Raw genomic sequence first — 12,650 nt, forward strand, 5'->3', positions numbered from 1 at the left:
CAAAATAATTTAATTATTAATAATAAAATAATCATTAAATTACAAATAAATAATAAATTCATGATCAGTGAAGAGCAAGGAATTGATTAGCTATTAGGTTATTAATGAATACGAAAACAAGGGTTAATTTTGGTTTTGAATGTCTTGGGCTGCATGAAAATCATAGATGTTTTCATGGACAGTACTGTGATGAGAAACACTGAAGATGCATAGTCCTGTTAATACAAACAAGCTTGTTAATATGTTATCTGGACACTCAAAACCTCACACCAGGACAAACAAGAGGCTTAAGTAAAAGGAAAGAAAAAACAAACTACAGACCCAATTTATATGAAGAAAGAAAGTCAGCCTTCATTCTTTTCAAACATAAGTTCACATACAAAGAACACAAGTAACACTACCTCATGTCTATTAATAAGATCAGATCAAATTGTCAGTCTTTCAGGCAAATTAGTTAAAAGAAAAAGAGAAACAAACAAACAAACAAACACGAATTAAAAAGGAAGTCACATGTGGTAGTGGACAAGAGGTGAGACACTGTGGAAGGTGTAATTAGGAGAGACAGGACACGGGCAAACCTCAGACCTCCAAGCTGAGGCCTCAAACATGCTGTCTGACATGAACGCTATGGTCAAGGCAGGGACCCTACAAAGCTTCCAGCATTCCCATTCACCTGTCTCTGGGTCCTGATGGGCAGCGGACTGCGAGGGACCAGGCGCTGGGCCTCAGTAGAATTTCCCCTAACAGACAAGTGCTCCCATCCACCCTGCAGAAACATGCAATCAATAACAAAACTTAACAAAACAGAAGAGGCACACAATATAATGAAAATATCTCTCAAAATTTGCATTATGAAGTAAGCTCATTGCTGTTAAAAAATCACTCAATGTGTGTTTTCTGTTCATTTCAGTACCAATTAGTAGATACGTTTCTGAGACATAAGAGGCCTTTTAAATGCAAGTCTTGTATGTGAGGTCTAACATTTGAAAGAGGTTGACGAGTTAGATGAATTGTAGTGCATTTCTCACATAAACAATGACATTGTTTGTCAAAGGGAACTCTTTTGGAAATCATAATAGTATAGATGACAGTGAAAATAATCTGAACTGATTTTTACTTGTTCCAATGGTTTATATCCGGAATAAAAAGCAAGAGAATGAATGAACATTATTCGCTTCTGTTAAAAGCAGTGGTAAATAAGCAGAGCTATGGCTTGGGCAGCATTCTCATGGGAGTCTTCGAGTCCAATTATGACTTTGGATTTTCATTTGATTTTAATTTTGTATGGGCTAGCAACAGCAGCAGGTGTTATGTGTTGCTCTGAGGCAGGTGACTCACGCCTATGCCATAGTCCCAGGACAAGCCTTTTGGCTGCATGGGCCTCACACCCAGCCTGTGACACACAGTGCCTGAGCTCTCAGCAACACAACCCGGAACTTTCTCTGCTATGATCCACACCTGAGGAAAATCCACAATATAGACATTTAAGGAATGTTCATAGAGAGAGAAAAGGCCAAACGATGAACTCTGTGCACTATGCCTTTATCTGAGGTCCTAACATACCTCATTCATATCTCTCCTCTCAGGAGACATGCTTTTACATCACTGTTTATTTTTTATTTTTTATCATTTTTCTTCAACAAACCAAAAGTCTTGTCTCTATTGCACATAAACAGTAGTTCCTTTTATTGTCAGAATCTACTTTGTTTCACCCCCACCTGTGGATCAGCCTTGAGTGACTGCTCGTCCATGTTTTCAATGGTCCAAGTATATCTGCTCTAAGTGTGTTTGGTTCTCTGTGGCATTTACTTGTGATAATTAGTAAACCTTGAGCCTTTAGAGTGAAAAGATGTGATGGGGAGTTTCAGACCTGGTCCAGTGGCCCAACGCTGACCTTCGATACATTATTGGAGATGAGCTCCCAAGCAGAACCCTGAGGGTAGCTGGGAGTAAGCCCCTGTCTGTACCACAGATTATCTGCCCAAACACACACACACACACACACACAAAAAAACAAAAAACAAAAGAAGGCTGGAGAGATGTTTACTACAGGGAAGACTGAATTCAGATAGCAAAATAAAATTTGAAATTTCAATTATAATAGTACTTGATTCTATACAATATTAGTTCACTCAACAAGCATTAGTCCTTACTGTTTTCATCCACTGCGTAAACAGATGTCCTGCCTACAGACACCTGCCTGAGGGTCTGTCGTGGTGGAGAGGGTATGTGATACCAGCATTCTCCTACAAGACCAGGGCATACACGAAACCTTATCAGCTTCTGACTTAAATTGTGCAACTGTGACTCTGTGATTTCTACAAACCAGCCCTCAATCCCAAAATCTTCTGCATGATTCCATGTATATGAGTTAGTTTAACTGTTTAACCCATGATTAATGACTACTCATAACAATTGCAGGCAAGACATAAAATGATACAAAAAATCCGGGTCCTGTCATAAAATTTCTGTTTATGAGAGGAACCTTTTTTCGCAGGTGTATCATTTATGATCATTGGCTAGACAGGACACTCACCCGCAGGATTTTGGACAGACACAGAGCCTCGGTAGAACACAGCACCATCCCTGGCAATGGCCCAAACCTGGTGCCCCCCGCCAATACTGATGGACTTGAAAGGTTGATCTGTGCCGACATGCAGCCAGGAGGTGCCCTGTTGTGTCATACAGTTACAACCAGAGTCACTGCAGCGGCAGCAGTGAACCAATCAGCAGGTTCACACAAGTCTCACAACACAAAACAAAGGAAAAGAGAGTGTAGACAAAGAGGTGGCTACTGGGGAGAGGTGGGCTGATGTCCTGTTGTGTATATTTCAGGGAGAGATACAGAGGGTATTGGTAAAGGGAGCAGCTTGATCCTCACAGATGGGTTTTGAGGGGTCACTCCCAGGCGACACAGGACGTCCCCCTTCTCACTGACAGCCCACACAGGCACCTGCTCCATACTGCTCTGAGCCAGACATGGCAGGATAGTGATGTCAATCAAAGAAATGGGTGGGACTTCCTGCCAGGGGCCAGTCAGTGTTATTTTACACTTCCTGTTGGGAGAGTGTTAAAAATAAATGCATGTCCTTAACCTCGTAAATGAAACAAAAAAAAGGGTTGAAAAGGATTCTACCGAGTATCACAGAAAAACAACGAAAAACCATGTTTAGACATCAAGACTGAAAGGTGAGCAAAACAATTCACCTGGCCCAACGCCTGCGCCTCACAAAGTCCTTCATGGTCTTGTAGCCATGATAGGTTCTGTATGGTGACATGACAAAAATATGCTTAGTTTAAAGTTAGAAGCCTTTGATCCAGCACACTGATGTGATAGATTAAATGGACTTACACTGGGAAATCTGCTGCATACTGCCAGCCCTCTTTGTCTGTGCCTCCGGGGACACTGTAATCAACGGCCCAGTCAGACACCTGTCAGAGCAAATGGCTCGCTGTCATGCTGTGTCACAGTAAAAGGACTGATGGGGATATAGTGTTTACAGCTGTCATTTCAAGAATACAGGCATTTATTCCCATTCTCCCTCTACATTCATTCAGCGAGGTTTAAAAAAAAAAAAAAAAAGATTAAGCTGATTAAGATCTAGTGAGGCTCCTGTTTAGTAAAAACAGGTCCATTTGATTTTTATTGGAATACAATACTGCAGACGTGGGGTTCTCCTGAAGGATGCCAAGGTCTTGCGATAAGCCATTTTAACCAATGACAGACAACCACGGCTAGTTCTGTTTTAGGCTGAGCACTCACCCAGGTCCACTGAGGTGAAGGTGGTGCTGTGTTATCTTTAGTGCACTCTTTCAGTCCAGATGCATCGCTCCACATGTAGCGGTCAGTGGGAAGGCCTCTGTCCGAAAAGACACAGGTTATTTTTTCGCACATTCTCACCTGAGCTAAGGAGCAAGAGGAAACGTTGAGCACACTGAGTGTCTCTGTAATATGGCACATACTTATCTGTGTATCCAGTCATTGGATTCCATCGCTGGTTCTCATAAATGTACACATTTCTGACATCTGTTACTGTTCCTGCCATAAAATAACAATTCTTCACATCAAAAAACTCAAAACAGTTGCACGGAAATGATTGTTTAGTGCCTAATTCGATATCTTACATGAAAGAAAGACACCTTGGTTAGTTTAGGCAGATGAAAAGGTTTTGATTTATTTGACGTACTTAGAAGTTGAAGACACTTAAATACGTTATTTTGAGGATTCCTCTTAACTGAAGGACTTGTTGAGTGCAGTAAGTTATAGTGTGAGAGAGTTTACCCTGAGAGGAGACTGCACTACAGGCCCCAGTGTAGACCCAAGCTTTGCGGTTATAGCCAATGCCCCATACCACACCTAGACTGTTACACTCCACACATAGCAGGTGACCAGGAATCTGACGCCAAAACCTGAACCCAAAACCACAACACACACACACGCACAGACAACACACAGACACAGACACACAGACACCAGCAGCAACAGACAGCTACAAGTCATGCTGATGAAGCAAGATATTAACGATGCTTAGCAAGCATGTTTGGTAAATGAAAATCAAAGCTGCGTAGACATGTAAGCTGTGTGCATGCAGACCAGAGCACAAAGCAAATACGGCAAATGGCTTTGAGATGTTACAACTGCCAAAACATGGTGTCTCGGTGTAATTTACGCATGGCAGAGAGAGAGGGAGAGAAAGAGGGAGAAAAAGAGGAGTAGAGACGAGAGAAGAATTTTACATTTGGTCACAAGGTTGGTGCTGGCCAGGGGCCTCCAGGCTCGGAAGGGGGTCGTGGACCATGATGTCACCCTTGGAGGTGACCGACCAGAGTGCCTGTTTAGACGGAGGCCCACGAAGACTCCGTGAGTCACAGCAAGATTCATTCAACACGGACAGCTGCAGGACAGACACATGCATGTGAATACACAAAAAATGTGCGCATACACACACACACACACACACACACACGCACACACTTAAATACAGTACGGAAAATGTCAATACAGACACCTTGCAAATGCTTGTTCCAGCTACTCACCATGGTAAGGACAAACTAGCCACACAAGTGTCTTCATTATTATCTCTCTCTTACGTTTCACTCACACCATCCATACATATGCCATTCATACCCAGTCGTTCATGTCCTTCTGTGAGAAAGTGGAGAGCAGAATGGGCCATCTCTGCCTGGTCCTCTCCGCTGTGTACACAGCCAGACACTGAAGGGAGTCTCTGAGCATAGGCACCAGGGCTGTTACCTCATTTATCAGAGCACAGAGGAACTATCACACACCAACAGGGCAGAAGACACAGAAAAACAAAAAAGCGTTCATTTATTTTAACAGCACGTTGTATGCTTGGCTTTTTAAATTTTACATTATGCCCCCAATTTGCAATTTCCATTAGCCACACTCTTATAAATCTTCCCCTTGCATAGCCTTCAACTCAGTCAAGATGACTCAGGCAAACACACAGCTCTGCATCTGCCTTACCACCACTCTGCTTTAGTGCCTGGAGGAGGCTGCACTTATGTTCTTTTACCATCGTGCACTATACACACTTTGTAAGTTGCTCTAGACAAGAGCACATGCTAATTGAATAAACGCAAACAAGCAAATAATACATGTAACATCGCATGGTTATTTACACCTAATGCAATTAAACAATTAAACGTTAGATTTAATATGCTTGTAAGTGCATAGGAACATGTAAAAACTAGATCATATGTTAACGGCGAGTATATGTTACTGAGGGCTTACCTTCCTCTCCTCATTGTGGGTGTAGTAGATGTAAAGCATGTCATCTCTCCTGCCATTGGTGCTGCTGACCTGCTCTAGACACACCCCCACATCCTCCCACTGATGAGGTAGCCAGTCCCTCCACCAACGCATGCGGGCCTTTCTCACCCTCACAGACTGAACACGTAAACACACACAGACACACATGGCCATACGGATGCACGCAGCACACACACACGCCCCCAACCCGGAAACACAAAACACGCTGTTAAAAAAACACAGAGTTAGAAGCCAATGCTGTGATTTCTAGGGTCCATATTTCCAGTGTTTTAGATTTTGAGGTTTGTTTGATGTGTGTGTGTGTCACCTTTTCTGCTGTCTGCACTCGCTGTGTGTCTGAGTCTCTCCTGGTTCTCTGCTCCTGTCCAGACACCGCAAGTGCAGGAGTAATGGATGGAGAGAGAGGCCCTCCGTCTAAAGAGAAAGAGCCATTATAGAAGGAGAAACAGTCCATATTATGGTTCAACAGTCCAACCCCGATGTTGGTTAAGAATGATATAGAAGCTCAAACGAAGTATTATCTGGAAAGTGAAAGCAGAGGTTTTGAGTATACTCTGTTCACACTGCGGTTTTCTCCACTTATAGAATATACTTATTTAATGACACATACACCAAAGAGAGTTCTCAAACAGCCCAACTGTCATTCATGATCACAGAACCATAGACAAGGCTGTGTAGCCATACCTGACGTGCTAAGCCAGCTAACGCATGAGGCTTCATTGAGGACGCAGCCGCCTCCTGTCACCCAGGCCCAGGGAGGCCTCTCCTCCTCTTGCTCCACAGTCTGCGCTAGCTCTATAGGGTACGTGGCCACAGAGCTCCGGGTAGCACTAGAGGGAGCACTCTTCATTTCCTCCAAGTCAACATTACTCCACGGGGGTTCACTCCCGCTGGACTGACTGGCAGGGAGTGTTGGAACCTGGGTAGATGCAACATCGTCGTTCTCTGTCTGCTCCAGGGTCTCTTCAGGCACAGGGGTGTGGGGCGGGCCGGTCGCGTCAGACACAAGGGCGGAGATAAAGCTGTCACTTGTAATTTTTGGAATAGACGGCTTGGGCTCATTTGGATCATCACAGCTGAGAACTGAACCCTGAGAAGGAGTGGTCATCTCACCGCTGAAAATGCAACATTCACTGCACGGCGAGAGAGAGAGGGAAAGAAAGGAGAAGGTAAAGAATCAAAGACAAATCAAAGCTTTTCAGACACATAAAAAGAGAAGCACAGAGGTTTGAAGTAACACCACTGAGTGTACATAAGGCGCCACCTAGAGGGTGAATTATGTGCTGCTAAGCACAGGAGGGTCTCCTATAGATGGTCTCACTGACTTAGGCTGGTTTGTGGGGCGACTTCCATCCAGTTGGGCAGACACTGGGATCCATGACTTCCCTGTGACCTCTGTGGCAGTCACACCGTGTCGGAAGTACACTGTCCGGTCCTCACTGCCGACACCCCATACCTGAGTTACACAGATACCAACACATTTCATTAGAGGAAATTCCCTGAACTCATAAAACACATGCGCAAACAGAGAGAGACACACACACACACACAAACGCACACCAGGCATCAGCCTGTCTGCCTTAACATGATCACTCAGCCATAAGCTCCACAGTATGGCTATAAACCATTACCCTAAAGCCTGCATGAAGCGTCCCTGTGTGCGTCACATGCCAAACTCTCAGCAAGGGCACAAATCTGTTAGCTCATGAAGTTGGTGGTCATTATAGAACCCCACTGCCATGCCAAAAGGGTAATGAGTAATGATATGCCAGAGTCATGATTTGCCAAATACAGACAAGCTGGAAAATTCCCACCTCTGACTGCCCCCTAAGACGGCATCACTTTTGAGGCTCCAGAATGTTGGACATAAAACACAGCACTCAGTAATACTGGGACCAGAACCAAGGTCCAGATTCAAGTATAATCATTATGAGGCTGGGGATCAAATTTAGGCACATTAATTTAGCAGCACAAATTTAGCAAAGGGAACCAACACATCGCTGGTGAAAAATCAGGCCACGTCAGTCACTGGCTGTGTCCCGAGCTGATCTTCTGGCATTTTCTCTTCATGTGCTGACACTGTTTTATCCATCAGGATATTGTTTCTGATTAACCCAAATTAAGGACAGAGGAAAACATATTAACCCTGCATCCCTGTGCATTGCACAGCCTGCGACATGGGAGAATGAAATGTGAATTATGGAGAATGATGCCCAGCCAAGCTCAAATTAGATACGGTCCGTTATGGTGCTCTGGCTCTCAGAGTATAGGCAGAGTATATATATGGTTGGGCCATGGGGCAGCTGGCGCAAGACAGCAAAGAGAGACAGAGACAGAAAGAAGGAGAGAGAGAGAGAGAGAAAGTGAGGTCGCAGCTCCAATTACAGGACAGGGGAGGGACGCTAGGGTTTGCACTGCCTGCGGACTCCACACCAATTCTCAGCAGCTGGAGCCTCTCCTCCAGAAATCATCACCCAAGGAAATGTGATTCTGTTAGCTCTTTGGCATGCTAGCACAGGGACCGAGTCTGAGACTGCCAGGGGGAGCTGATTTGGGGAGGGGGGGGGGGGGGGGGGGGGGGGGTTGTTGGAGAGATGGGGATGACAGTGAGTAGAGCCAGACTCTTTAACTGGAAGAACATATCGCTCCCTAGCACACAAAATCTTAGGATGCTTCAATCGCAAAGTGGCGTGTAAGAATCAGAGCTGTAAACAGGTTCTTCGGGGACCTATTTATATCTTCATTCATCAGGGAGATGGGAGAAATGTGAGGATGCAATTATGATAGCGCAGTAAAGTTAAACAGGACATGCTGTCGTTACATTATGTTCCACTGAGACAACTCATGAAAAGAGAGCTGTTTCTTTTTTTTTTTTTTGCATCATCATCTTCAGGCACACACAAACATCTCTGAATGGAAATGGATGCGGTCTTTTTAACACTGTGTCACGCGGCAGGCGTTGCTACATCATTAGCATTGTCAGAGCAGATGTCACAACAAGTCACACCAGCTTATCAACGCGTCAGTTTGAGAAAAGCGCTAAATAAGTGAAGTGCTGTACCTTTACAGCATGATTTCACAAACAACTCATTATGGCGAACTTAATGACACTTTTAGGTCACCCCTGCGTCAGAGACGGAAGGGTCTTACCAAAACTGAGTAGGATCTCACCTGGTCATCTGGTCCCACGCTCACCATCACCATCTCACTGCTGATGCTGATCCAACCAGAGCCACAGGGATTATGGGAATTTACGCCCCGTCTGAACCACACCTGATACATACAGGGGCATGGCCAATGGCATTACAGTCAACAATTTAAGAATAGCATCAATCTAAATATGTCTTTATGTAATTAAGATGGTCTCCTTCCCCTAACTGAAAATGTGACTGGTGTGGAAAGAATTGTACCTTGTTGTCTTTGGTGACTACCCATGTCACGTTGACTCCCACAGCAACATGGATGGCACCTGCTTGGTTTGGGGGATCCACTACTACCCATGATGATCCTAAAATCAGAGGATAAGCATCAACCATTATATTAAACCATGTATTTCACAAAGTAAGTCAAAACAACACTGATGATACAAGTTCAAAATAATATCAGTGATCAATGCAGTAATGCAGGAATGCACTTGCCATACTGAAACACACGAGGGTGTGTTTTAATTTTAAATACCTGCAAGTATGTCATGTTGTGGGAGAATATTATTTGTTTCACAATTCTGATCCTTTAATCATGTATGTACAGCTTGCCAAAACAAGTCCATCAACCTGTCAATCAATAAATTAATCAATCAGTCAATCGGCGAGTATGTATGTATGCATCTATTAACAGCAGGAGACCTTTAGGACAGTCCTTGGTGATCCCTGTCCTGACCAGGAGCTGTCCTTCCCAAAGAACAGCCCAGAGCAGGTCCGACGGTCCGGCAGCTATTTGGGCCACCTCCCTCGGTACCTGGACTTGCTCCCAGTGAGAGCCCTCTGGGTTCTGATAATGGATGCCTGAGCGGAACCACACCTGTGAAGGTTAACAGTGACGAAGACTTACATTAGTCTGATAGTCTGTTTAGGCACTGATCGCTGTAAAGCTGCTTTGAGCTGCTTTGAAAGTGCTATACAAATGAACTAGAACTTGAACTTGATACTGGACTGCTCAGATGGAGTACAATACAAACATCGCAAATCATCCACTAAGACAGGGTATAGCTGCAAAATGCTTGAAATGCCTGCTAGTCAGTGTCTTAGTTTCTCCCTTAACATTAACATTACGCAACCACACTGACCTCTGGTGGTTGACTGTTTTAAGTGCATCATAGAGTGCATTGTGGGTAAGATCACATCACGTTATCTCTACCGCATTTCTAATTTTAAACTGAAGAGAACACTGTTATCCCAGGTCGGTGGTAAAGTTAAAGTTTACCTTTCCTTGCTGAGACACAGCCCAGAGAAAAATGTGTTTCTCACTGCTGTCACTCATTGTCCAGCCCCCGCAGCTGATGTCAATGAAGGGTTCTGGAGGAGGTCTGGCTTTGTCTAAAGGCACCTAAACAAACACCACACACACAAATACATGGGTTTAGTTTACTCCAGACTGTATGGTTAACTGTACACTTTTATCATGTGACAGACAATAACAACTCTACGCAATAAGTAAGGTTTAATTTTCATATTTTATTGCAATCATCCTAACCTTACTGTCTTCCTCATAACTAAACAGTCATTTGTGTAACAGTGAATGTCATCAGCATAAGCTAAATGTAATACGTCTTTGAAAAAAAAAATATAAATAATATCAGACCATTAATTACTGGATTATTTTGTCCTCAGTTAATGACAGTACCTTGGCCCAAGAACCTTGTGCTTTATATCTCCTGTAGCGGAGCCATCTCCTCCGACGGACACAGGAATTCCATTTTTTCTCCTTTGTGTAGGTGGCTGGAAAATCCACAGCATATTCCCAACCCTGGATCAACAAAGATATCCTAAATGATCCATGCAAAAGTGTTGTTGATACAAAGCTTAGCTTACATGTCTGAGATATACTATGTAGCAAAGAAGAAAGCCAGTGACGTAAGCTGTCTTTGTGGGCAATGTGATTGTTTGAGATCAGTTCGTTCTCGTCCGTGCAATGAAAGGAGACAATCTTGCCAGTTAATACATCTGATAATAAATATGTGCCTTTGCTATCACAAAGACCTGAAAATGTACAAGTATGAATTCATCTAGGATTACAGTTTATGAAAGTATCTAACTGAAAATGTAAAAAAAAAAAATCTTATCTCACAGTAGAATGTTCACATTAATCAAATGCATGTTAGGGTGTGGTATCAGCTAAAATGTAGAGCTGCGTGGGTCAAAAGCTGATAAAAGTCCCTGACCCCTGTCGCACAGGATTCTCTTCCACAGCTCTCATCATCCACAAACCAGTCTCCTTCCCATTCCCAGTTCTCAGAAGGCAGATGAAAGCTGTGAACTGGCTGTTCATTCAGGCCAGACTCATCTGTCCACTGCCACCGGTCTGTAGGAAGCAGCATGTCTGTGTAACCCTCCAATGGGTTCCATCGCTTTTACAAGTTCACACACACACACAGAGCAGAGACACATGACACAAAATCAACAAATATCTGATGAGAAGTTAATAACACACTTAAGATTTCTTAAATGAAAATACTAAATTTCAACGAGATATGTAGAGCATTTAAAATTTGATTAAATGCTATACCTGGTTTTCATATGTCTCTTCTTGGTGCCGTATGGGCACTTCACCTGGGCTAACATTGAGGTAAACCTGGTGGTCGCACCCAATGCCCCAATAGCACTGCAATGCACCTGTCACCCGCTTCAGCTCCAGCAGAGCATCCTTGGAGCGTTCCCAGTGCCCCCCAGTGGTGGATAGGCTGTACACCCTCCCATACACATCCACCGCCCAGAGGAGGGAATCGGGCATGTCGGGCCCTGCGGGAGACAGATACAGTCAGAGGTGCAAAGACAATGCAAAAGTATGTCACAGTTTAAAAGCAACCAGCCAACATTTCTCACAGAATGACACGCCATATTACTTCGTCTCTACATCTTTCTACTTCTGATACAATTCAGACACAACTCAGGAGCAGCGTCCAGAGACGGATTTTCAGGGAATGTGGGGTGACGTCAAACTAGTAAGTCAAAGATACGTCAGACAGTACCTTTCAAAACCATATGTCACTTTTTGATCTCTAATGATCTTATCGTAATTGTAAAAATCATAGTTTATCTATACTGAGAGTACTGTATTGATAATGTCTTAAGAAGTGTTATGTTATGTGAGACTGTCAAGCACCCAATGGTATTTGACACTTAATCGGACACTTCACATACGGCCAGCGCTAGCCTATTAAATAATCGTCTTTTTCCTCTTGTGAATTCAGTCAAATATTTTAAGAAAGTAGTAAACGTATTAAAATACAACTAAACTAAGTCTCTTCGGTTTATTATCTAAGCTATTCTGGATTTTAAAGGAAACGACGAATGAGAACTCTTTATACTGCTATTGCTAAAACTGCGAATAAGACAAACAATATAATAATTAATGGACTGAGCAAAAGCCTAAACTTACGCTTTACGTCCTTGAAGGTGACCACCGCTAGCCAGCCCCTAGTTCATCCATGAATATTAGCTGGAGTTTATTATCACTTCCAGAGAATATTCCTATGTAACGGACTCCAAAAATCCACAACAGGAAGTCTGAGTATTTACTCTATGATTGGCTACCACACTGCGAAGGCCATAAAACCTTGGCATCTGATTGGCCGATCAGTGTGGGCTCGTATATTTTTCCGACTGCTACAGCTGTCTAACCTGTACATTTACATGTT

At 43.5% G+C, this 12,650-nt stretch overlaps 1 protein-coding gene across 1 annotated transcript; it reads right to left on the reverse strand.

Moving 5' to 3' along the window:
* Nucleotides 1-176: 176 nt before the first annotated feature.
* On the reverse strand, nucleotides 177-12,466 carry tecpr1b (tectonin beta-propeller repeat containing 1b). Its single transcript, XM_030790026.1, has 25 exons — nucleotides 12,392-12,466; nucleotides 11,519-11,751; nucleotides 11,175-11,360; nucleotides 10,637-10,759; nucleotides 10,217-10,339; nucleotides 9,640-9,814; nucleotides 9,205-9,302; nucleotides 8,966-9,067; nucleotides 7,120-7,250; nucleotides 6,479-6,927; nucleotides 6,102-6,208; nucleotides 5,756-5,911; nucleotides 5,129-5,278; nucleotides 4,738-4,895; nucleotides 4,283-4,410; nucleotides 3,964-4,039; nucleotides 3,764-3,860; nucleotides 3,353-3,432; nucleotides 3,208-3,264; nucleotides 2,882-3,056; nucleotides 2,537-2,672; nucleotides 2,154-2,246; nucleotides 1,871-1,977; nucleotides 1,339-1,458; nucleotides 177-766 (listed from the first exon to the last, which is right to left on the reverse strand). Exons 2-25 carry the CDS (start codon nucleotides 11,741-11,743, stop codon nucleotides 632-634), a joined length of 3,387 nt encoding a protein of 1,128 aa, XP_030645886.1. The 5' UTR covers nucleotides 11,744-11,751; nucleotides 12,392-12,466; the 3' UTR covers nucleotides 177-631.
* Nucleotides 12,467-12,650: the final 184 nt, after the last annotated feature.

This window comes from Chanos chanos, chromosome 13, assembly GCF_902362185.1.
Source record: "Chanos chanos chromosome 13, fChaCha1.1, whole genome shotgun sequence".
NCBI classification, from domain to species: domain Eukaryota; kingdom Metazoa; phylum Chordata; class Actinopteri; order Gonorynchiformes; family Chanidae; genus Chanos; species Chanos chanos.